General features: G+C 35.1%; 1 protein-coding gene across 5 annotated transcripts in view; it reads left to right on the top strand.

Annotated features, from left to right (window-relative positions):
- The window catches only part of tous (testes of unusual size), a 92,607-nt gene that overhangs the window by 24,475 nt on the left and 41,271 nt on the right, over window positions 1-26,861 (top strand). For all 5 annotated transcript variants that reach the window (XM_081742346.1, XM_081742343.1, XM_081742347.1 and 2 more), the window contains 5 exons: window positions 3,884-4,101; window positions 13,660-13,872; window positions 17,355-17,525; window positions 21,359-21,676; window positions 22,863-23,047. In XM_081742346.1, coding sequence (XP_081598472.1) covers window positions 3,884-4,101; window positions 13,660-13,872; window positions 17,355-17,525; window positions 21,359-21,676; window positions 22,863-23,047 — 1,105 coding nt within the window. The remainder of the gene's footprint in view (window positions 1-3,883; window positions 4,102-13,659; window positions 13,873-17,354; window positions 17,526-21,358; window positions 21,677-22,862; window positions 23,048-26,861) is intronic.

Genomic DNA, 26,861 nt, shown 5'->3' on the forward strand with positions numbered 1-26,861 from the left:
ATGAACAGTACCTCTCAGGTGACAAATGGCAGTGGGTTGTCACTCTGGATGAAGCGTGAACCTACCTTGATTTTGAATGTAGTGGGTGGGAAGCACCATTCGAAAAATTGGATCATATATACAGGAGATACGTGGAGTAATATATTTTATCAATATTTTTAAAATAATAATAATAATAAAAAAACGAATATTCTTCATACAAAATTAATACTTAGTTACTTTCTCTACTAGTTTTAATTGCTGACTACAAATTGACATTTCTTTACCATTCAGTCACAATGGTGTCCTTTGAAAAATTTGCCCCATAAAGCCAAAGTTGCCAGCTTTTTGAGAATAAAACCCTCGTAAGATTGTTATGGGATCGGGCAACAATATTCTGTCCGTTAAAGTTGTGGATATGTGGTTATAATGAATTTAAAAGTAAAAAACACGACATCCGATTTTTCGGATTATGTAAACTAATGGGTCAATATCTATTTATTCATTCTATCCATTACAGCTCATTTGCAAATGAAATAACCAAGTTTTGTAGGGCATGTAATGCATATTTGGAAAATTAGTGTGTATTTTTACCATCATTGCATATACACATGTAAATTATTGCTCTTTGTCATTTTTAAATTTCATTTGCGAAAATCAGTTCCTGCAAGGAAAAACTTTGAATTTGTAGGTTTTACGATTTTAAATTAGTTCTTTGTTAAGTGAAATAATTCCGAGAAAATTCCTGGGTTATGTAAAGAAAGGACTTGTTACTTGTGGGCATAATTCGTCTCAAAAGTAGTAGTTGAAAAAAGTGGTTTTATGGTTTTGGTCTGCATACATCGTATTTGAGATCGCTCTGCAGAGAAAGAAGTCTTTCACATTATTTCTTTTGAAGCAGTTGATTGTTGGGGAAGAAATTTTGTCAATTAATGCAAAAAATGTATCTGTAAAGTCTGCAAAACAAGTACAACATATACTCAGCAACAGTATATGTACCGCTTCTTAATGGATGAATCAAGCAATCAACACTTCTGGTGACAACAAAAGTGAAAGGTTCCAAAGTGTATGACTGCTTGGTGAAGAAAACATAGGCTAGGGCTGGTTCACGTTTATTTGCTTGCGATACGTTTCCCTACCTTCCCTATTTTTAACCTGTTTATTCTATTAAGTTTCTTGCTTCAGAAATTTAGACAAAAATTACAATTCTCTCTTTCGTTATAATGTTTATAGGCCAACAAAAATATAACTATTGTAAGTTACGTAGTTACTGTATTATTTCTTCGGAATCCACCGGAAACAAATTATGCCCGTAGTTACGGCGGAAGTACGTCATGCTTAATTCATCCATTGTTTTAGCAGGGTGTGGGATATGTATCATAGTGACCGAATCATATACATCTATCTCTCAGAGGGTTAAAGCTCAAAAAAGTTTTGGCAATAATATATTCACTTTTTTACTTTTTCTTTTTTTTCTTTCTTTCTTTCTTTTCTTTTCTTTTTTCTTTTTTTAATGTCAAAGATCATTGCCGAAAGTTTGAGATATGTACCCATGAGCTACGATATCCCTACCAAATTCCTGAGAGACTCTTTTCAGAACCATTTGAACGCTTAAAATTTTAGAAGAGTTTTAGAAGAGGTGCGCTCACCTGTAGAGTTCCCAAGTACCATTAGCGAATAACACAATTGAAAGAATGTGCTTTAAAAACTCTCCACCGCTATGCATCTGCTTCGACTAGTAACAACCAAATTTCTCTAATACAAGTTGGAAATCATACAACCGGAAAGCAGAACCAGTTGTAGAAAAAGTAGGAAAAATCGGTTTTAAAATCTATTTCAGCTATAAATCAAATACTTCAAGAAACAGTGAATCAGGAATTTCCCGTTTCTCAGCAAGTAATATTTCAACGTAGTCCTAATAACTTGCCAAGCAGAAATACATTTTCTGAGTATACGTAAAAATCTGTTAAATAACCGATAAAAGAAAAGAAAAAAAGGTTATTGCAACTAAAAAGTTCAATAAATATGGGTGTGAATTTGTTTTGAGATAATTAAAGCAAAGAAAGGCCTTTGCGTTAGTGTCTTCTACATGTTAGCTAGATGAGAGTTAAATCTCCTCCAGGTGCTTCATTCCAAAGGCCAAAAATTAAAAGCTACAATACCTGGTTAATCAAATAATTACGTTCTGCAACCATATATTTTCGCCACTGTTCACCCAACGATTGGATTCCGTAACGAAATAAGTGGAATCTGCGATGCGAAGAAGTCCTCCACCGCACATTGCACAGCCCGATCATCAGAGAAGGTTTTCCCTCCGAAGATATGATTGTACAGTATCTCTAGAAGAAATATCGGAGGAATGTGAAACAGGCGGTATCTCTAGAAGAAATATTGGAAGAATATGGTAGGTGAGAGAGGGTTTCATATTGCAGCTCATGAGAAATTATGTCCTGTCCTTTGTACAACATGTGGGCGAGTATTGTCGTCCAACAGGAGGACACTATGTCTACTGATCACTGTTGGATACTTGCGGACAAGTTTGCGGTACATTTCATGGAATGGATTTCAGCACTTTAACGATCTATATGAATAGTTTCATCTCGCCTGAAAAAGATGTGATGGATCACTCCCACTATAGACTATCATGCCAGCAACAACACCTGTGGGTGAAAAAGTGGTTTAGGAAACCGTTCTGGACGTTGATTACAATCCAACCATTGTCTTGACCTGTTTGTCATAGCAGATCTATTTTTCCTCTGAAATGACAATCCGACGCAGGAAATGTTTCAGATCATTCCCTACGAAATCTGTACATATTGAGACGACGATTCATGTTTACCGTTAACTTGTGTGGCACCCGTGAGTTTAACTTCTTTACCTTGCCGATTCTACGACAAGCTACCGAATACAGTGATAGGTATGCCTAACTCGTCTGCATTGGCATGAACACTTCCCTGAGGATCTGCTTCCACTGCGCTCGTGTGGAGTTCAACCAAACAAGATGTTAGTCGGTGTCCATGGGCTTATTTTGCAATACTGTGTTACCGGAATGAAATTTCACAAACCAACGGTTAATAAGAGTTTCATTCGCCATTCTTGGCCCAAATACATTGTAATATTATTTAGACTTGCTATTAAAAATGCCTAAATTGAATTCATAAAGATTTGGCACTAGGTGCACTTTCATATGATTCTGTTCAATAACACACTATTTCCTGGACTGACTGGATACTCCGTCCTGTTTGATGGATGTGTACAGAGAAATGACGTTAGACGTAAGTTCTTAGCCCGTCACCTTGTTGCTGAGGTGAGTTTTCCACAAACTTCACATGGACATTGCATTCACACTAATCTAATATACACAACTTCGTTGTAGTATAACTTACTAAGAGAGAACATGCTCACTTACACTAACCTAATGCATAAATCAAAGAAAAGAAAAATATTTTTACGCCGTCGAATTAATTCGTATTGAGGATAGTTCCGGTAACATATTTACTTTCTAGCGACAGTAAGAGTAAAATATTAAATAAATAAATAAGTAAATAAAAGTTTGTGATCGTGAAGAAGTATGGTATAGCGTAAGTCATTTCTCTTTAGTAAAGCAAGGATGAGTAAAAGGGTTGATGGATAAGTTTGTGTGAACGGTTTTCTTGAAGAATGCTTTTGATAAGTTTGTGTAAACGGATTTCTCGAAGAATGCTTAACTGACTTTGTTCGTACTTAAAAATACTCAATAAGGTAGTATCAACGAGGCTGTGGTTCCAGAAATAATAATGTACATTGTTATATACTTTCCAGATCGAACATAGGGTCACTTGCATTTTCTTTTCTAATTAAAAGAATAGACGCTATAAAATTCATTATCATGTTCCTTTACTTTAGCTTTTCTTTTCTTTGTCAGGTCACTACATGTTAGCTGGCTTTTCGGATAAACTTAGATATATGGATATTCAAACGAATGATCTCGTTGTGTGTCATGATTTTGCTATACGAAGCTGTAGAGAGTGTTGTTTCAGCCGTGGGGGTCATTTGTTTGCTGCTGTTAGTGGAAATGTAATACAGATATTCTCTTCAATTTCTTTCGAAACTGTTCATAATTTGAAAGGACACAATGGAAAGGTTAGTTAAGTAGTTTGGCTTTTACTTATATTGCAATAAAATGTAAGAAATATTCAAGTTGTTTCAATACTACATAGCATAGCGATAAAGAAATGCTCTTAAAGTTAATGTTACTCACTTTCAGGTTTGTTGATTTTTTAGTGATATGAACAGTATCAAGGCGGTAATCGAATTTCTGTCGTACGTTTTGTAGCATATCTGCTGTTACTAACAATAGGGCAATACCAATGTAATTTTCCTTTTATTTATTTATTTATTTATTTATTTATTTTTTTTTTGTCCCTGATTCGATCCCTGCTCGCGCCAAACGGACTTTGTGGTGAACAAACACCGTGTGTATGGGTTTTTTCGGGGTTCTCCCGTTTCCCACTTTATTGATTCCATTATTGCCTTCATTTCTCATCATCACCGTCTTCTTTAGCCTAGCCGGCATAACCGTGGAACGCAAAACTGAAAGATTTCATTTCATTTTCATATTTTTTTCAAAGTAGTTGGTAACAGTGGCGTGTAAACAGCATCCTTAATGTATTCCTAAAAGTACTTGCACGGTGTATATCAAGTAATATTATAGAGCACCAAATTATGGGTCCAGTGCGATTAATCCAACAGTGAGGAAGTGTTTTTTAGTAAAAGCGAACGTTGCATGCCAATGAAATGGCCCCATCATGTTGGGAAATATAGACGCTGGAATCTTCTTCTAGTAATAATAAATTCTAAAACATATCCAGATAGAATTTTCTTTTAATGACGTGGAAAAAAAAAGCATGTTTTTTACTCGAGAAACTATACAGTTGATAGCTTCAGGTATTTCGTATTCATGCTGGATTGTTCCATGCTATTATAATATCAGATGAACAGCATGGATTTATTAAAGGGAAATCAGTGGATTCAGCACTTTTCAATTTCACAGAAAAGGTACGTGAAAGTCTTGATAATAGAGAAAATTGCATTGGACTATTCTTAAATCCTACAAAGGCTTTCGATTTGGTACCTCATAAAGAACTCCATCAAAAGCTAGACGACAGTGTGTAAGGGGACTAGCAAATCTCTGGTTTAAATTATATCTAGAAAATCGTAAACAGGCAGTGCAAATAATACATTCGGAAAATAAAAGGAGTAACTTGTCATCGAAATATATATCCAAATTTCAAATAAACCCATGTGGTATACCTCAAGGGTCTGTCTTAGGTCCTATACTATTCTAAATATATATAGATGATCTCTCATGCAACCTACATCAAGCAAAAACAACGTTATTTGCAGATGACACTAATATTCGTATTACTGACAAAGATAAACATCATATCGAAACTGAAACAAAAACTATAACTACTGAACTTTCAAACTGATTTTCACAAAAGAAACTCAAACTAAATTGGCAGAAAACAATAAGTCTAATTTTCCACCAAACCCAAAATAAACAACCTAATCTAGCAAATACCATGCTTAACAATACACTAATACAAAATCCATCAAAGGTTAAGTTTTTGGGATTATATATATCAGACATCTTTACATGGGATGAACATATACTGTCACTTACCGGGAAGCTAAGTCAAGTGTGCTTTGCAATTAAAATACTTTCTAACGTATTAAACCTCTCTACACTCAAAATAAGGTACTTTAGTCTGTTTCAATCGATGTTGAGTTACGGAATTATTTTTTTGCGGAAACACATCTGAAAGTAAAGCAATATTCAGGTTACAAAAAAGGATTGTAAGAATAATTACTAAATCAAAATATAAAGAGCATTGCAGGCCAATATTTAAGAAACTCAATATACTGCCGTTACCTTGTTTCTACATTTTCCATCTGTTGTTATTTGTAAAGGAAAACCTAGGCCATGTCCTTACTCGACATAGCGATCAGCACGAGTACGACAGCAGAAATAAAGGGATTTTTTTCTTAATAGACCACAATACATGTATTTGAGAAAGGTCCTAAATATGCTGGCATTCTTATATATAACAAGTTACCAAGGGAAATTAAACAACTTTACAATTAACAAAAAATTGGCTACTTACCAATGAATCATCCCTTGAAAAATTTAAAGATTTTGACGTTTCGGAACTCTCAGCTGGTTCCTTCCTCAGGATCTTTTTTGTACGTTACTTTTATATAGTGGTATGTATACCTGGTTTTACTCCTTTTATCTCCTTCCCGTTTTAATCCTTTTTGCCTTGCCACTGAGGAAGGAACCAGCTGAGAGTTCCGAAACGTCAAAATCTTTAAATTTTTCAAGGGAGGATTCATTGGTAAGTAGCCATTTTTTTGTTAATTTTGAATATCCTCCCATGCGCCCATGTAATTATAACTTTACAATTACCTTATGCAGCATTGTTTTTATTCAACAGACGAATATCTAAACAGGAGTTATAATAAAATAAGATAGGAAACTAAGTAGTTACATCAGTTTATACAAGTTTCTCGAGCATACTATGATAGATTCTACAAACTGCAGATACCACACTTTCATATACAATGTCAAGGTAGCATATAGCAGAGGTACAGTACTTAATATTTATTTAGAGTTTACTAAAAAAATTTATATTCAACAAATTTTGTAATTAATTTAATGTATATGTAACACGTAAATATATGTAATACCTATTATACTGACTTTATGACGAGTCCTATATTATACTCTGTATAATCAAAAGGATGCAAATAAATAAATAAATAAATAAATAAAAATAAGCTAATTATACATGCGCATTGTGACACTTTACTTTCACTTAAATGAAACGTTGCTTCATCACTGAATATAAAGCACAGAGTAAAAGTGTAGTAATCTTCAGTATGAGAGGGCAAAATTCCATTTGCTGCAACTTGTTCCCTTGTCTGAAACTGCTGGGAATTGAGTATTGACAAAAAGAGCCATAAAAGTAGTTAGCAACACAGATGGTGATCAGAAAAATGGAAACAACTCAACGAAATTGCAACATACCAGATTAATATGGTGTCGGGCCACCTTTCGCCTTCAGAACAGCCTTGATGCGACGTGGGATGGAGGCATAGAGGTCGTGAATGGTAGCAAGTGGAATTTTACACCATTCCTCGTGCAGGGCATCGGCCAGTTCTGTGAGAGAGGATGGAGGTGGAAATCGTCGCCGGAGTCGTGTTTCCAAGACGGACCACAGACGTTCAATTATGTTGAGATCTGGGGATTGGGCGGGCCAGGGGAGGTGTTGAACTTCATCCCGATGTTCCTCAAACCACGCTGCAACAACGCCAGCTGTGTGAATGGGTGCATTATCATCGTGAAAGATGGCGTCATTGTCCGGGAACAACATTGTAGCGAAATGCACCGCATACATAGGGACCTCGGTTCGTTTCATTAAGACTCCATGAAATACATGCTAGTAAACTTTCATTTTTAACTTTTTTTTTTTTTTTTTTTTTCAAAAATAAATTTTCAACAACAACTATTAGTATGAATATCTTTGTATATAACGAATAATGTAAAGCCAAACAACAAACAAATAAAATAATTCATTTAAAGCTTAATATTTCTGGCTCTGAAGGAGCAAACTTTGAAAGCTCTATATAACTGGTTTTTAAAGGAGCAAAAATCTTTACGCAATTTCAACACACAAGAAAAATGAATATTGCAGTAAGTGCACGAATTGATTAAATGATTTTTAGTACGTACCAAATGGAATCTAATTAACAAACACGAAGAAATATAAATAAGCACTACAAAATATAAAGATATACCGAAAGTCATTCACTACTACGTTTTAGCAATTTCTAGTTAAGTAGCCAAAAAATACCATTATTAATTTCTAAATTTAATTTCCCAAAAAATATTACTAATATCCACTGATCGAAGGAGAAAAAGAAAAGGTTTAAATTTAGAAAACATTAGCCTAATTAAATAGCCTCCCAAGACAGTGAATATAGCAAACTTAAATCTTACTCATACTTATTCTATTTAACTCATTTTACGTGTAATCTAATGGATTGAAAGGAATATGCGTATATCCTTTCCCTCACCTGTCCAAGAACTGACGCAAACACGTTCAGTTGAACAGGTTTTTGATTCGGCCACTAGATGTCAGGTCAAACGGTGACATCGCAGTCAAGACTTAGACTCAGCTCACCCTAGCGTTAAAAACGCGAATCACTTAATCAAAGCGAGCATTTACCGTCACATACATGGATTACAATATCTTTCCAAAAACATTTACATTTTTTTTTTCTGACGAAAATTCACGCTACATAATAAAGTGCCTCCCGCATTTAAAAATTTTTTAATAAAGATTTTCCAGATAGTGAATTTGAGTTGCAATTTTGTAAAGTTCATATTTCCAATGTCACTCGATAAGAAAAGAATAGATCTCTTACTTGTTGGTTTCCCAGGCCTGGATTAGTTATATACATACATATTCTTCTTAGTCGAGACATTGAACTGCACTCAATGACAGGATCTTTAAGGTTGATCTCTGGAATTGCTCCTTGCACCAGTTGGATGACAACATTGACAACAGGACTGACAATATGACAAGCGTTGTGGACAATACACATCTCGATCACAATACATTCCTGCAGGATACAAACACAACGAACAGTATTCTTACAAAATAAACATACACATAAATATATACACTATTTACATAGGTTCTCTAAATAGACTGAATTTACTCCTTTTATATTTTTAACCTTGATTTTCATTTACTGTATCATCTGAAGTTCGGGGAGGGTAATACTTTTTTATATACATTACATGTCTTTTTAATTTCTTAGTGGGATCTTCAACAGATTCTAACCAAACTGTATTCTTTGTCGGATAATTCAAAATACGGAATGGGCCAGAATATTGCAATGCAAACTTTGGATTGAACTTTTTATCCAAAGAGGCCTTCATAATCCTTTTTACGAGAACCAGTTCCCCTACTTGAAGAGTACAAGGAACTCTCTTTTTGTTATAAAGCTTTTCTTTTCGGAGCCACGCCTTTTCTATATTAGTCATGATTGTTTTGCTGATCTCTTCTTTATTTGTAGAGGACTCTACTATACCTAAGTCTAACAGCCAAATTACATCCATTGGGTTGAACATTTTACGCCCTAAGAAAATTTCAGAAGGTGTCTTCTTCGTTTCTGAATTTATACTGACGTTCATGGTGTATTGAACTTGTCTTATGAAATCAACCCATTTCGTTTGATTTTGATGAATGTAAGATCTTAATATTAGACGAATTACCTTATTCTGTCTTTCAACTAAGTTAGAACTAGGAGAGTAGCTAGATGTAGTAACATTTTGAATACCCCTACTAAAAAGAAAGTTCTTAAAGGTCGTAGACATAAAATATGATCCTTGATCATGAACCAGCTTATTACATAACCCATAAAACATGAAGATCTTTTCTAATTTGTCACATATAAGACGTGAACTTAAGGTTCTCAAAGGTTCCATTACAACAAATCTACTAGCAGCATCTACCAAAACTAGGATATATTTAAATCCCTTACTGCTAGGCAAAGGTCCTAAAGTATCTAAGTAATAAGTGTGACATGGATAAATTACTTTCCTGGAATAATACTCTCCGTATTTAAGAGTGTTCCTATCATTCGATTTTTGACAGACAATACATTGGCGTATATAGTTCCTAATTTCATCGAACATATTTTTCCAAGTAAATTTAGATGCTATCTTAGCTATCGTGCGGGAAATCCCACTGTGACCGCCCCCTACGACTTCATCATTATGATATTTTATAACTGTATTTACCATTGATTTTGGTACTACTGCTCTTTGACCACCATTCACTCTACCATTGGTTTTCTTTAACAAAATATTATTTTTAAGACTATAATTTCTTACATTTTCACCACTTTCTATTTTATTTATAATTTCTTTCAACTCCGTATCTTCGCGTTGATATTTATGCAAAGGTTCATTTAATAAAGGCTCCTCCCATAAATTAAAATACGATACATGTACCTCTTTGCCTTCAAACTCACCAATTTCTACAATTTCCTCAGATGGAGAAGTAAACTCCGTATATTGATAAATACGGCTTAAATAATCTGCAAGATGGTTACGGCGTGAGCGCAGATAAACTACATCAAACTTATACTTACTGATACGCTCGATCAGATACCCATATTTGCGCTGACGCTTGTGGTTACGCAATATCCAAGTTAGGCTGGAATTATCTGAGAAAACAGTAAATTTTTTAAACAGATACATATCAAATTTCGAAAGTGCTAAACAAAGAGCACGAGCCTCCAATTCGAATATATTCTTTGACCATTCACTCTCTGGAATCGCCTTAGACCAAAAATATACGGGTCGAAGTTTACCTGTATCATCATACTGTGATAAAATAGCACTATAATTTTTACAACTACTATCACAGTGTATAACAAATGGCTCTCTAAAATCTGGTATTTTCAGGACAATATGATCTACTATTGTCTCTTTAATTTTATTTAACAAATCATCTTCTTCCTTTCCCCACCGAAAAGGGACCTTTTCAGATTTCAACTTGTACAAAGGTGCTAAATATTCTGAATAACCTGGTAAAAATTTTAAATAATATGATACAAAACCTATCAACCTTGCTAATGCTCTCCTATTACGAGGCTTAGGTAGATTCTTTATAATTTCAACTCTATCTGGATCGATTTTCATATTTCCACCTTCAAACTCGTATCCTAAATATTTTATTTTTCTTTTAAACAAAAAGGTTTTTCTAGGAGAGATTGTTATTCCCCATTCTTTTAATCGAGCAAACACCTTTTCTAAAATTTCCTTATGTGTTTCTACGTCATTGGTGTGTATACAAATGTCGTCAACAAACAGATCTAAATGTTCACCAATTAAGTCTTTAAATATTTTATTTAAAACTCTAGTTAATGCAAATCCGGAATGACAAAAACCCATTGGCATAGTTTTGAAAGCTAAGAGTCTAGTTGGTGTAGCAAATACAGTGTATTTTTGAGATTCTATCCCCCACCTGTCCAAGAACTGACGCAAACACGTTCAGTTGAACAGGTTTTTGATTCGGCCACTAGATGTCAGGTCAAACGGTGACATCGCAGTCAAGACTTAGACTCAGCTCACCCTAGCGTTAAAAACGCGAATCACTTAATCAAAGCGAGCATTTACCGTCACATACATGGATTACAATATCTTTCCAAAAACATTTACATTTTTTTTTTCTGACGATAATTCACGCTACAACATCCGGACCACAGGATGCAAGTGGTCTCCTAAAATTGCGACAGTGATCGTTGGCAGTGATTCGTCCGCTAGGTGTGACCACAGGACCAAATGAAAACCATGATATGGCGGCCCACAGCATCACCGAGCCGCCGCCATGTTTCACAGTTGGGCGGAAACACTGCAAATCATAAGCTTCTTTGGGCGTTCTCCACACATAAACACGGCCCTTGGTTGGGAATAGGGTGAAGGATGACTCATCCGACCATATCACACGTTTCCAGTCCTCAACGGTCCAAGTTGCATGGTCGCGGCACCATTTGCGGCATGCGAAAGCGTTATGGTCTCTGATGAGCGGTTTGGCCCGTGCAACACGACCCCGTAAGTTCATGTCATGTAATTCTTGGCAGACTGTGATTGTCGAAACAGGGTGGGGGAGGTGCTGATTGAGTTCCTCCGTCACTTGCTCCGCAGTGGCACGACGGTTATGCGTGACAATGCGCTTTAATACCCGGCGTGACCTGTCACTCATGATTTTCTTGCGCCCACTGTTCCGCTTCCCCGATGTGGTTTTCCCGTGTGTTGTGTAGGTCATCACCTTCGACACTGTCCCACGCGACACACCTAACACAGTAGCCACTGCCATCACACTCACTCCACATAATCGCGCACCAACAATTTGCCCTCTTTGAAAATCTGAGAGGTCTCCTATTTTACACTACCTGCGTCTGCTGCAGCCACTGCACACTGCTGTTCCACTGCGCCTGACGTAGTATGGAGACCGACCTAACACACCACCACCAGCGGTCCGGCGCTGCGAGCGCCACGACACTACTGCCAACCCATTCATCTGACGTGTTGCCAACTACAGGTGTTTCCATTTTTCTGATCACCATCTGCATGCAACTCAAGGTGTCGCTAAGATATAATTTATGGAAACAAGAAATTATTTATGATACAGTTTAGATAAAATTGTGAATTCTATATATTTCAAGACCTAAGACAATCAGATAGTTAGAATTAGATTAAGGTGAAATACTACTGATTGTTTTAAGAAAATATATTGTGTGAAAGACAAAAAAATGAACGAGTAATAATAAATAAGACAATACCAAACCTGAAAGTGTTATGTCTGTAAAATAGGCCTACTACTTAGAGTATAAAGTGTTGGGCAATTTGGAAGACGACTACATTTACAATTCAGATAGTTTTAAGTAATATGTATGTGCTTTCACTCTTACGAAATTTGACATTTTACAGAGAAGTAACAGAAACCATTGCAGCCTCTATTAATTCATACACAGTCGACGTCTCAAAACATGCTAAATGGCCATAAGTATTTTTTTTTTTTTTTTCAGTTGCAGCGGGCTGATTCTTTGTAATTTGTTGTCTCGTACGTTGGAAAGTTTTTTCGAGTTTACATCTTGAGGTATCCACGGTCTTTCTTTATGTTTTCTTCTTTTCACAATACTATATTGTTGAACAGTTGATCTATAAGTGCTCTAATCAGCCGGTAGATTCAATTCACAACCTATCAGTACATATTAACGTAAATGTACATTTAGGAATCCGCAGCACATAAAAGAAAATATAATAGTTAGTGGTAAAGGGCTTACCTCTGGTCTGTGACTTTCTCGGGATTCACTGGTTTCTTCCTACATTGTCATTCCACCAGCTCTTCCATGTTTATTATTCGCGTTCATTAATCATCTGCCTCCTGTAGCGTAAATAACATTTTCGTGGGACGTAAAAACACGCTTCATTTATGTTTTCTTTTTTCCTGCATACCAAACGTTCTGTTACTTCCGTATCGGTTTCTCGTGAAGAGTACCTGTAGAGCATGAATGTCAATGGATTTTTGAAAACTACTATTTCCTTTTTAATTCGGTGCATACCAAGTTAATATGTGGTTCAATGAATGTAGCGATAAACTCATGTGAAATTTGATGGAGTGTTTTGAAACGTAGTATATTTAAAGAAGAGTAAATTGGTGAAATTGTTAGAAGTGTAATGACATTTGATGAAAATAGTGAAATTATTCAATTATATCAATTCTTAGCAATAAGTAGACTTTAGTCTTTTGAGCGTATGAAAGGTTCTGGCTAGTCAGATGGTGTATATTCAGCTATGCGATGCGTGGTCAGAGCATTGACTACAATTCCATTATTATAGCTATCTTGTCCAGTCTACTACTTCTTTAGTTTAAGTAAAAATTTCCTCATGATCATCACCGAAAATTTAATTCTTCCGTGCACACTCAAGGAGACCATGCGCTAACCAGCTGGATAAACAGAAGCTTTAATACTGTATCTTTTTCATAATTTATTTCACTTTTTTCTTTTTTTTAATATATAGCATTCAACATATGTTCATTTTATTAAATATTTCAGGTGCGATATATATGTTGGTCGTGGGATGATAGCAAGCTAATATCATGTGGACAAGAGGGTGCTGTTTATGAATGGGAAATTGTTACTGGGAAACGCGTAAGTGAATGCGTGATAAAGATGTGTTCATACAATGCTGTGCAAGTAGCTGCAGATGGAAAAAGTGTGTTTGCAGTTGGTATAGATGAATTGTTAAAGGAGATTTCAGAATCACAGGTAAGCATTATTGTCATACCTCATTAAGTTGAATATTCTACGACAATGCTAATAAAACTCCAACTGACCATAGCAGTATATATAGTTTAAGAGTATATTTACAGTTTCGGCTATTTAATTATGGGAAAAGATGATAGACGAAGTAGAAAGAAAGAATTAAAAGTATTAATACGAGCTATTAGGACAGATGTACACTGGAGAAAGGCAGGTAGACAATAGTGAGCAGAAAATGTAAGTGACAAACATCTACTTAAGAGTTTAGTTCTTAAAACTTTTATAACAGGTTATAAACAGGTGCGCAAAAAGAGAAAGTAGCGACATCTAATTAAAAATTTACTTTTTAGGACCAATTAAAAGGTTTGGTCAGCTTGGGTTTTATTACCAATCTTGAATTTTCCAAATCTACGACGATGCTAGTAACGCACATAAAGTACAGTGAAGCCTGTGATAAACTAATGAAAAATTTCGAAGTCGATGTACCATTCAAGGCTTGAAGACAATATGCGAGGGTAGTGTGAAAAAGTTCTCGGAATGACCTACAAAATGTTGATTTAGTTATTCATTTTTTTATTATTTTTTTAATATACTCTTCCTTGACTGTAGTCGATCTACGGTTCCATGACACATTTGCCCTAGTGTACAACGCATTTTAACTAGCATTTATTTCTTCGTAACATTTTCCAATGTCAGTGAGAATCTCAAAAGTGAAAATATTCTGAAATAGTTAATTTTCTTTTTTGCTTTTTGTAACGAATAATGTACTTTTTAGTTAAAAGACCAGCCGGGTGTTTTTCCAGACCGTTCGTCGCCAAACAACTTTTAATAAAACATGGAAAACACGCGGAAACAATATTGTTTTTGTGAATTGTAAAGCGTTACTGGGTAGAAAACCAAACGAACGATAACACATTCAGAATTGCCAATTTAGTATTGTTTTTCAAACTGTTTTTTTTTTTTTTTTTTTTTTTTTTTTTTTTTTTTTTTTTTTTTTTGGAGTATCGGTAAGCCTAAAGTATTTAATTAACTCATTACGTTTTCCATTACATTTAATTGAAAATACTTACAGGAGACTGTGAGTCGTGAAAATTATGTGTTGATCCTATTCTCAAGGAAGTAATAGCGCATAGTGAATTTCAGCGTTGTTGGGACTGAGTATATCCGATAATTGTCTCACATTCATATACAGTGTGTTTCAAAACAACACCGACAATGTTTGGGAGGTGATTCCTGACACCAATATAAGACAAAAAGTATAGACCAACTTGGGTGCACAAATGCTTCCTTTCGGAGGTATAGGCTGCGAAAACATGAAAAAATGAATTTTAAAGGCCCATAGCTCCAAATCTGACACCTACCGCATGCGGGTCAAGACTTCACTTAGAAACTATTATGTGCCCTATCCAAATATCCAAGTTTCAGAATCCTGCGGTACTTCTGCAACAATTTTTATAGAGGTAGTTGTTGAGTACTAAATGCCCGTAGCGAAATTCCTTCCATAAAAATTGTTGCGTGAGCACCTTAGGATACTGAAACCTGTATTTTTGGATAGTGCACATATTAGTTTCTAAGTGAAGTCTTGACTCGACTACGGTAGGTACCATAATTTTGGGGCTATTGTTTCGTAACTTTAAAATATAGAGATTGGTTTCTAATTTGTATCAATGATTATAGGATATTGCTTATTGTTCATTCTCGGTAGAAAGACAATACTACTTCAGATGCATCTTGATTATTATTGAAACAAGTTACATAGAGAAAGGTTAGAAAATAATAAATATAGAAGTTATAAATTTTAACAATTTACGCCTGTCTTGGAGGAAGACATCCATGCACGAACTTCTTATGTGTTGCTTCTTAGCATAGTTAATGAAGTACTTATAGGAAGGTTTGATGGTATAGGCTGAGGTCCATACTGCCAAGGTTCCAATTCTAGTGGTAGACTAACAAATAACTGACCCTTTGTTTACCATTTGTTTAGTTTAAATATCCTGCTTTTGGCTTTTCACCTGTATAAGTGCCTTATTTTGTTTTTGTATTTTGACATTTTCACTTTCATTTTTAGATTTCACTTCCTTGCAAGTGCGTTCACGGAACCTCAGCTTGTTTGTTTCTTTTATTTTTTAATTTTAAAAGGTTTTAATATACATTAATGAGTTGAATTTACATTACACTATGGACCTTCAAAGTTCATTTTTTTCATGTTTTCGGCAGCCTATAACTCCGAAAGGAAGCATTTTTGCACCCAGGTTGTTCTATACTTTTTGTCTTATCTTGGTGTCAGGAATCACCTCCCAAACGTTGTCGGTGTTGTTTTGAAACATCCTGTATAGATTTCCATACCTTTACTACTAACATTTTAAAGAGGTTGCTACCATCAGCGGGATTTGCCAGTTTTACAAGACAACACCCAAACCCAACCTAAGAAACTGTATTTCTCCGAACAGTGCATCTATGCACTCCATTATAGAAACCTCATTAGGTCATTCTTCATGTATTGAACATAGCGCAATAGTGTTCAACGTTTATATTTTATAATGTAGTAAAAACTCGCTAAAGCGGCAGTTAGTGGTTTTAACGGAAGTGAGGTTGAATCGTTTTTTGCATTGTTTGCCAGCTGCATGGTGTGAGATCGCTGTCACTGCTGCCATGGTGTGAGATCGCGACAAAATGTGTACTTATTTCTTTAGCTTGTAGAGATAAAATGTTAATTTTTATCGACGTGACTTCCCTTAAGATCCGCCACTGAATTTAATATAGTATAATCACTATTTCAAGCAATCTCGTAGTTTGATCCGAGGAAACATTTTGGAAACTTAGCTGTTGCCTTTAACGAACTCTGGCGGGTTCAGTTCCCAGTGGGGACACTCGGTCGAAGAAGTGTAAGAGCTTTTTTCAGGCCAGCCATCTTGAATGAGGTTTTTACTGATTTTTCCTCATTCACACCAGGCAAATGCCGAAATGGTACCTCATATAATGGTCCCAGGCCGCTTCCTTCCTTCCTTCTCCAGTTCTTTCTTCCTTCCCTTTTCTTGGATAGTGTGCTCGCCGAGAGACGTCATCCCCCATACATGACGGGCTAAATGGCCATAGAGCCTAAAGCCCAGAAATCTAATTCCTAATTCCTAACGAACTCTGAGAAAAGGGGATGGGGAATGAAGTATCTTCTACATTTTTTTTTTTTTTCATTGAGGAGAAAAAGTGTTGGCATGGACATGCTTAACAGGAACTGGTTCAACATTATTGGTACTTTTATTGTTACTTTAGAGAAAAGAAGCGATCACATACATATATCTGCAAATATATACAAGCAAAATTCTTAACGGAAAAGCAGATATTTGGTAGCAAATGCGTATAGAGTTTTTTTTTTTCATCCTTTATCTGTAATCTAATTTTTTTTGTCGACATTTAATTTTATCTATAAGGGCTATCTAAAGTTTTCCAGGGTTTAGGCTCTTTGACTTAACTTTTATTGAATATTTCAGGTGCAACGTTTAGTAGAATGCCACATGATTCTGACCTCTCTGGTTATATCAAGGTCTGGCTTAATGCTCTTTGGTGGAAGTAGTAACGGTACAGTATTATCTTTCAAATTCCCTCTGACAGTTCCTGGAGAATGGACGGAATTTCACATGCAAAGCAACGCTATTACTAAAGTGAGTATGCATTATAATAAAATATAAAGATTTTAAGTTCTAGTATTAAGCAGTCATTAGTTGTTCATATAGAAATATATCAGCGTTTTAGTTAAGCAGTATCGCATCGCAGTTTGCTACAAAAAATCCTAGAAATTCATTACAAACGAAACGTTGAATCGCAAAATATGATGTATCTATGATCACAATTATCAAAGTGAACTACTTTTGTAACAGAAAATAATATATTATTGTCTTTCAAGACATAACACCTCTCTTTTGGTCTCGAATACAGTTAATGCTCAATGATGAATGTCTCTTCGAAAATTCAAAGTTTCCTTTTAGGTGTTTGTCAAGTTCTAATGAAAATAAACTGCTATGTACTAAAATCTTTTTACTTGAGATTAGCTGTAGAATTGACGACAAAGAGGCCATGTGCACTTTGACATTTTATTCCATGTATAAAGAAAGGCATTCAATAGGTTTTCGACATAGAACATCCGAGTTTACTTTCCGAAGACTAGATCACTAGCAGAAACGCGGGACTTTAGTGGTACTCTATCTTCTACCCTTCAATCTTCTTATTCGTATTATTTCATAGGATTAGCCCAGAAACATCGTTTAGTCATATTGCTATTATCTCCTATGTTCAGTTCAAGTTGCGAAAAAAAAAAGTACTGTTGTTTAAAACGTCCTGGAAAAATAGAAAAAGAACTGAATCTTAGCATCATTTAGCTACAATAGGAATTAGTTTAAATTTCACAAAAATGTTCATTTCTTATTTTGCTTTTATCATAAAAAAAGATGATTTATTTCATAAATTGTGTAATTCAAGTTCTTTCCCTTCTTAACACCATTACGAATTCATCACTCAATATAAAGCTCCATATGGATATATTTAAACCAGCTATGGCTTATGCAATCTGTTGAACGTTGAAGTAAATACCTGTTTTTAAAAATATTATTGTCATTACCTTTTCTCTAATTGGCTTTTCATTATCATACTTATTTGTGATACGATTTATTATTATTATTCTATCTCCACTGAAAAGAATAAAATATAATAATAATATATCTCTGTAATAGCAAACAGAAAGAAAGGAATAAGATTACATAAACGTTCTATTGCAAAGTAACAATAATAATAATAATAATAATAATCTAATATAAATAAAATAAAGTGTTTGTGTGTCTGTCTGTCTGTGTGCAGCCTGGGGACCAGACGAATGAACCGAGAGTTACCAAATTTTGGTCACGGGTACCTTGGTCCAGGCCGCAGATCAAGACTTTTTTTTTTCAAAATTCGAACCACGGGGGTGTCAGGGGAGACGTTTACCGGGACATGTGAAAGTACTAGTAAATGACCGATATTAGTGTCGAATTCATAGTTCTCGCTGTCGCTGAGAACAATGGTGAAAATCCGATTGCATTAACTTCCAAATTCACCCATTCGGCTGCGGGCCGGAAGTCACGGGGGGGGGGGATACCGAGACATGTAAAAATAATCCAAAATGACCGATATTAATGTCAAATCCATAGTTTTCGCGGTCACTGAGATCAATGGTGACACTTCCATTAGCAATGACTTGCAAATTCAGCTACCATTGTATGAGGGAGGGGGGAGTTGCCGAGACGTAAAAATAATCCAAAATGACCGATATTAGTATCAAATCCATAGTTTTCGCAGTCGCTGGAATGAATGGTGATACTCCCACAGGGTGAATGGTGATTTCCAAATACAGCCCCATCGGCTGGGGGCCAGAGGCTTTTTTTTTTAAAAAAATTCGAACCAGGGGGTCTCAGGGGGCGTTTACCGGGATATGTAATAGTAGTAGAAAATGACTGATTTTTTTTTTTCGTTGTTCAGTTTGTTTACATAGATATTTTATCTGACCCATGCGAAGAATGCCTTATTATTATTATTATTATTATTATTATTATTATTATTATTATTATTATTATTATTATTATTATTATTATTATTATTATTGTTACCGTTTTTTGTTGGGTGAATAATTTTCCGAAATTTTGATGGCTCTTAGCCCATAGGTATAAATATGAAGGAATATCTTGGTTTAATTTAGCATTTTAAAACACCCTATAGCCATTATCCAATTATAGAAACGTGAAGAAAAGTGTAATAACAATTCAACACATTTTGTAAAATAAATAGATATAAACAAGAGATAATTTTTGTTTGTGTATGCAAATCTTTTTTTTTTTTTCTAGTTAAATAAATGTCTGCTTTTAAAAAAGGTTAATAATTCGGTTTAAGAAAAAAAAAGTAAATCTCAACTAAAAGGTTTCTTCAAAGAGAAGGAAAGTTGTCAACAGAACAACGATAAAAATACAAAGTAAAATAATAATAATAATAATAATAATAATAATAATAATAATAATAATAATAATAATAATAATAATAATAATAATAATAATAATAAAAGTCAATCCAGAGTCTAATTCTAAAAGTACAACTAGCGCAAAGCCATTGAAAGACCTACCCAAGAGCTGCGTTGCTTTAAAACCCAAACACTTTACCCAGAGAGCTGATCAGCTGAAGGTTGGTTCTGCTCAGGTTTTGTTTTCTTAGTGGGATAATTGTTAACTTAAATAGAATTGCTCCGTAAGATACCATATAGTGAAGACGAGGTGGGACAAGCTAAGTAAAATAAAATAAAAATAGGTATAGTTAGGCACATTTTTTACTACCCCTACGTCTGAATTTGTCTAATGCGGCGCTTCTCAAACCGTAGTCCACGGACTACGAGTGATCCTCAAGATCTGCCCTTGTGGCCCTCATAGATTGAGCATTAATCCAAGATAATAAAATCCAAGATCAAATAAAATTCGTGATGTGCACATAAAAGAACTATAGTTGAGAATCTCGAACAGCTATATTTTATATAAATTGATAGAGTATCTAATTTCATAAGGTAGAGATTGTATAATCGTTAATAGCTAATGTATTTTCTTCTATTAAGAGCAACATAAAATGAAGGGAATTTTACGTAATACTAATTTAACAATATAAGTAGACTGTAGATGCTAAAAGAAGTTGTAAATCTCTTTGGTAGAAGACAAGAGTGGGGTGGTTCGTAGAATATTCTGACTAATAAAATGATAAATTTGCTTTCGAAGGAGATAAGAGTAGGATCGTTCGTAGAACATTCTGACTAATAAAATGATAATATCGTTTTTGAAGGAGGCAAAAATAGAGTGATCCGTAGAACATTCTGATTTATAAAATGCAAATTTGCTTTCATGTAAAATGATAAATCTGCTTTCAAGGAAGACAAAAATAGGGTGGTCCATAGAACATTCTGACTAATAAAATGATAAATTTGCTTTCGAAAGAGATAAGAGTAGGGTGGTACGTAAAACATTCTGACTAATAAAATGATAAATTTACTTTCGAAAGAGATAAGAGTAGGGCGGTACGTAGAACATTCTGACTAATAAAATGATAAATTTGTTTTCAAAGGAGACAAAGAGTAGGGCGATCCGTAAAACATTTTGACTAATAAAATGATAAATTTGCTTTCAAAAGAGATAAGAGTAGGAAGGTACGTAGAACATTCTAACTTATAAAATGATAAATTTGCTTTCGAAAGAGATGAGAGTATGGTGGTTCGTAGAACATTCTGACTAATAAAGTGACAAATTTGCTTTCGAAGGGGAAAGAGTAGGGTGGTCCGTAGAATATTCTGACTAATAAAAGTGGTCCCCACCTGAAAAAGGTTTGAGAAAATGAGATTGCACCTTATTAATTAGTCACCCGTAATTGTACGGTCATGGACGGTAAGTACTCTGTGGGCAATAAAATAAATGAATGAATGCCTCTCTTGTCATTTCAGATGAAGTTGACCTATGATGACCTGACATTATTCACTTGCGCTGAAGATGGAACCATTTGTCAGTGGAAACTGCTTCATGCAGAAGGGAAAGCTGTGAAGCTTGATAAAGACTTTAGTTATACGAATGAAGTGCTGATTAGCGTCGATGATTTCAATTACAAGGTCAACACTATCAAAGACTTGAATCAGAGAATCGAAGAAATGGAATCAGAGCACGCATATCAGTTACGAATCAAAGATATCACGCACGCAGAAACAATGAAAGAAACGCATGAAGGGTATTTAAAGCAAATTGAAGATCTCAAAGAAAGAAATGAGGTATGGATGACTGCAATACTTTTATCGTATTGTTTTGTTTAAATATTTTTCGTTCATAAACTTCTGTCTTTTATACATTAAAGATGTTTCTCGTCTAAAATCAACAATCTTTCGATTGAGTTGACGCAGCTTTCCACCCTTCCCTATCTTAAGCCACACATTTCATTTTCAAGTATTTGTCTTTCGTACATCGTGTATTATTGGATCAAAAGATCCAATATATTTAAATCAAAAATTTCATTGTACGCTTTATATCTGGGGAACTACATATAATGTAGCTAAATACAAACTATCACTTAACTCAGTATGATGTACTTATTCTGTAAAAAATACGAAAACTCTATATAGAGGTCGTTCAAAAATTTTGTGGCCTCTGATCCAAAAACTAATTATTGGCCAAGATCGCAATCTTTTGATGCATTTTTTGGATCATTCCTGAAACTCTTGGCCAAGATTGCAATCTTTTGCTCCATCTTTATTATTATTATTATTATTATTCCTAAAATTCTTGTTTGATCCATATTTTCAATCTGGGCCTTTCTCTGAGTACCTTTTCTTCTGATGCTCTCTCCATAGCAAATAACTTGATTCCTCCATGTATCATATGTCCAATCATCCTATCTTGTCTTTTCGAAATAGTTTTCAGTACACCTTCTGTAGCACCACATTTTGAAAGCTTCCGTTCTCCACTTTTCCTTCTCTTCTAAGAGTTCATACTTTATATTCGTATACAACACTATGTATACTTTCGCCAATCTTTTCTTCAGTTTTATGTTGATGGTTCCGTTAGAAGCTTTCGTTTTTCTTCAAGTGCCATCTTCGCCTGAGCTACTCTGGATTTTACTTCTTATTTTCACCTTTTATTGGTTGTTACTTTACTTTCTAATAGAATTCCTTCATCTATTCAAGTTGTTATACTATTTTTTTTTTAATACTATTTAATGGAAAATTGTAATCATACTATTCTATAATATTTGTAGTGTTACAGAAAATGGATTTTCTTGAGTTTTACCGTTTCGTCCCACATTTTCATTCCATAAATTATTTCATATTCATTAGTTATCCGCTTCCATTAGCCTATAGGGCATACGTGTGGATCTAGATATTTCATTTCATTTTCGTTTTAATACTTCCAGAATTATTATAATTTTACGTTAATTGTTCTTTTGATGACTTTCTTTTACAGCAATTAGCCAATGATCATGTGAATCAAATAACTATGATGAATAATGACCGTGAGCAAGAAAGAAATATGCATGAGAAATTTGTGCAAAAGTTAGAGAGTACGTATGACGCTAAACTGATTGTAGAATATAATAGATACGAATCTCTCGAGAAAAAATTAGAACAAACAATCCATAATTATGAAATGTAAGTACCTTTCTTTCAACTTTGGTAAAAATAATATAGAAGTATTAGGTTCCTTCAAAGGAGGCATTGGTTCAATTTACAGTGGATAGTAGTGGTTTTCACCATACATTTTAATTTTATCTCCACTATAAGAAAATATGTACTTACGCGCATAAGAAAGTTAAAAAATAACATGCAAAAAGAGTAAAGTCCCCAAAGAATTTTGTTCCTCTGGTAATGCCCACACTAAGAAAGATGGATAAAATCTACGCTATACTATAGGTAAAATTTTCTTTATTTATAGATAGTTGCATAAAAATGAAATCTATAACAGTGTATGTGTCATTGATTTGAATGAATCTTATATTTAAAAAATGCTTACCTTTATCGTTAGCGTCACAAGAAAATTGTAGACCTTCCCTCGTGTAAATAGAACCCAAACTGGCGAATGCACATCTTAGAAAAGAACAATTGACTATCAGTCTGCTTATGATTATGTAGACTGGATGATTAGGATATATAGCACTGGAAGATACATAATATAGATGGCTATCAAAATAATAGAAACACTTGAAATAATTCAACTTACCAGAATGAAATTACGTTGGACCATCTTTCGCCCTCATAACATCTGAGGGCACGTGGAATGGAGTCGTAGGAGTCGTGAACAATAGTAAGTGGAATATTACACCATTCCACATGCAGTGCATCACTAGATTCCGGATGGAGAGGATGATCGCGGCTATGTACACTGGATTCTTGTCTCCAAAACAGACCATAGATTTTCAGTTATATTCAGTCCCGGAGGTTGGGTGGGGCTTCATGGCGATGTTCACGCCGCAACAGCTTCAGTTGTGTAGGTGGGCTTATCATCATCTTACAATATGACATCATTGCCCTGAAACATCTGAACCATAGAATGCATATGGTACCCTAAAATGGTGACATAATTACGGTCAGTGACGAGACCGGTAATTGACGGCAGACCCAGTGAAAACCAGTATATTGTGACCCACAGCATCCTAGAGCCGCTGTCATGTTTCACGGTTGGACGGAGATACTGCGGATCATATGCTTGAACCATTCACCACAGATAAACACCATAAATACGGTCCGTGATTTCAAATAAGGTGAGCAATGATTCATCCAACTTTATCTCACGTTTCCAGTCATCAGTAAGCCTTATTGCATGTTCGCAGCACCATTGACGTTGTGCTAAAGCGTTATGGTCCCTTATCTGTGGTTTCGCCCGTGCAACCCGAAACAGTTTTTTCATGTCATGTAACTCGCGGCGGACTACAATTGTGCACACAGCTTGTGGCAGGTGCTGCTTGAGTTCCACTATCACTTGCACCGCAGTTGCATGACGGTTCTGAGTGACAATCCGCTTTAATGGTCGCCAGGACCTGTCACTGAGTGTATTCTCCCGACCACTGTTCCTCTTAAGTGGTTTGCCGTGGTTTTTCGTCTTGAACACTGTCTTTCGCAACATACCTAACACACTTATTACTTTACACACTTGCTTTAGAAATCAGAGAGGTCGCCCATTTTACACTATCACTGTCAATTTAGTTCACTACATACTGCCTAACGCACTACTGAGTTGCCATAACATACCATTACCAACAGCCCAGCGCCTCGATCGCCGCCTGACTGTTGCCAACCCAGGCATCTAACTTGTCTGACATGATTCCAATTCCAGGTGTCTCTCTTATTTTGATAATCATCTGTAAGTGCTAAGAAAGAATTGTAGATAAGAGAAAGTCGAAAGTTACTAGACTAAATGGTATAATTTATGGTCATCATCTCATCACTCTCCAATTGAGAACCAGATACACGTTTTGTGTTATATTTTTCTTGAAAAGTGCATCACATCGAAAATACTCCTAATTACCAGCTTGCCATAGAAAAATATAGTTATATTTTAATTCAGTTACTACAGAAACTAGATATTGTTATAAACAACAATGTAGGATTACTTATCGATTATATATTCCAAACAGACTTTGTGCTGTAAACTGTAATAATTAGAAAGTGTTAAGGCAAACGAGAAGATAGAAATCTCAAGACGTGAATATCAATAATGATTTTTATTTAAAGTACAAGTCAAGTGAGAAAGTCCTTATTGTCACTCACAAGCAGACCCATTTAAAGCGTAACTAAAGGAAGATATAGTCTCCAAGGTCAAGGCATGTAAAAGTCCCTACCAATTTGAAACTTAGTTATAACTTTCTGACCCTGTTTAAATTTTAATTCTGAAGCTGAATTAAAATACTTCTCACGTTTTTAACTCTTCACACTTTTTCTGTACTGGAATATTTTAGTGTCTGCACAAATTATCTTCTCATAGGTTATAAAGTAAAAGAACTTCCTCAATAATGTTCCACGGTTTCTCCTCTGATCTGATATTATTATGGTGATGAAGAGTTGATTTTGAGTTTAACGTCCCTTTTCAGCAGCGAGGCTATATGAGACAGGGCCTACTGATTAACGTGGAATCCGAACCACATTAGCACTCGCCGGGAATCGAACCCGGGTCTCCTGCGCCAAAGGCGTGTACGCTAACCGCTTAGCCACGGAGGAGCTCTATAGTGATGAAGATTAAACATACAAGTCACTCAGAGAAAATTTCTACTTCACTACATTATTGTAGTAAAAGGGAACTTTTTTTTTACCTTCTAGTCCACCGGCCTTTGCTTGTCTCAAATTTTGGCATTGCATATATACTAATTGAAAATACTTGACTTAATCGTGAGGGAAGCAATGCTACTGTTTCGGCAACTGGTGTATTCGTGGGTTTCTTCGGGGTTCTCCCGTTTCCTCCCACTTTCGTCATTTCATCATTATCATCCATTTCATCATCACCGTCTCCCTTAACTTTGGTGTATGATCGTGGAACGTTAAATAAAACAAAACAATTAAAAAATGAATATTCTGAGTTGTCTAGCAGGAGAGAATAGCCAAATTGAATAACATTGTGTATAAATCATAGTTCTGAAAAAAAAATATCACAGAATTTTTCTTATGCTCTGTGGGAATTTCAATCATATAAAGAAATACGAGTTGCTAAGAGAACACTGCTTTCACAGTTATACAATTAATAGGATCACTAAAGAAAATTCTTGTTGTTGTTGTTGTTGTTGTTTATCACATCCTTCTCTACTAGAATAATTAACACTTCTGACCCGTATGCGGTTGATCCTTCACTCTGCCTATGATTGCAGTGATTATTCGCGTGTATTCTTCATACTTGTGAAATATTTGTTTAAGTATATACGAGTGTATATGCAAGGAGCGTTTTGCAGGTGTCCTGGGGAAAGTAAGTATTTCGTCTTTGTCAAAAACGAAACTGTTCTGGCGTTTACTTAATACATATAGAAAGTTCAGAAACAATATCATTTAGAATAAAGAACATGAGCAGTATCGGATTTATAAGAAACCCAAAACATTACAAACATTACATTTTCTTCAATCGTCCTACACGTCAACCTTACATTAAACCTTATCTCTTCAACCCCATTCCTAAGAACGAGAGTGATTGAGATTGATGCAGGGGCTAATTTCTTTTCTATTGTCCACATAGAGATGATATCACGAATATTTTGGAAGAGAAATCCATCGTCTGTAGTTGCGAACTTTTTTGAGCTTCATTGTGCATCAACCTCCCACAACCGCATAGGTCTCATAACCCTTAAATCTGATTTATTGGAATTGAGTTTTCATCGTGCCTTAATAGAATAATTCACATGGAGATGTCCACTACTAATCCAGAATTATACAAAACATTTTTAAGCCACCCCACAACCTATGAATCGAACCCTGAACATTAGTATGT

Source organism: Thermobia domestica, chromosome 16 (assembly GCF_964235325.1).
Source record: "Thermobia domestica chromosome 16, izTheDome1.hap1.1, whole genome shotgun sequence".
In the NCBI taxonomy this organism is placed as follows: Eukaryota; Metazoa; Arthropoda; class Insecta; order Zygentoma; family Lepismatidae; genus Thermobia; species Thermobia domestica.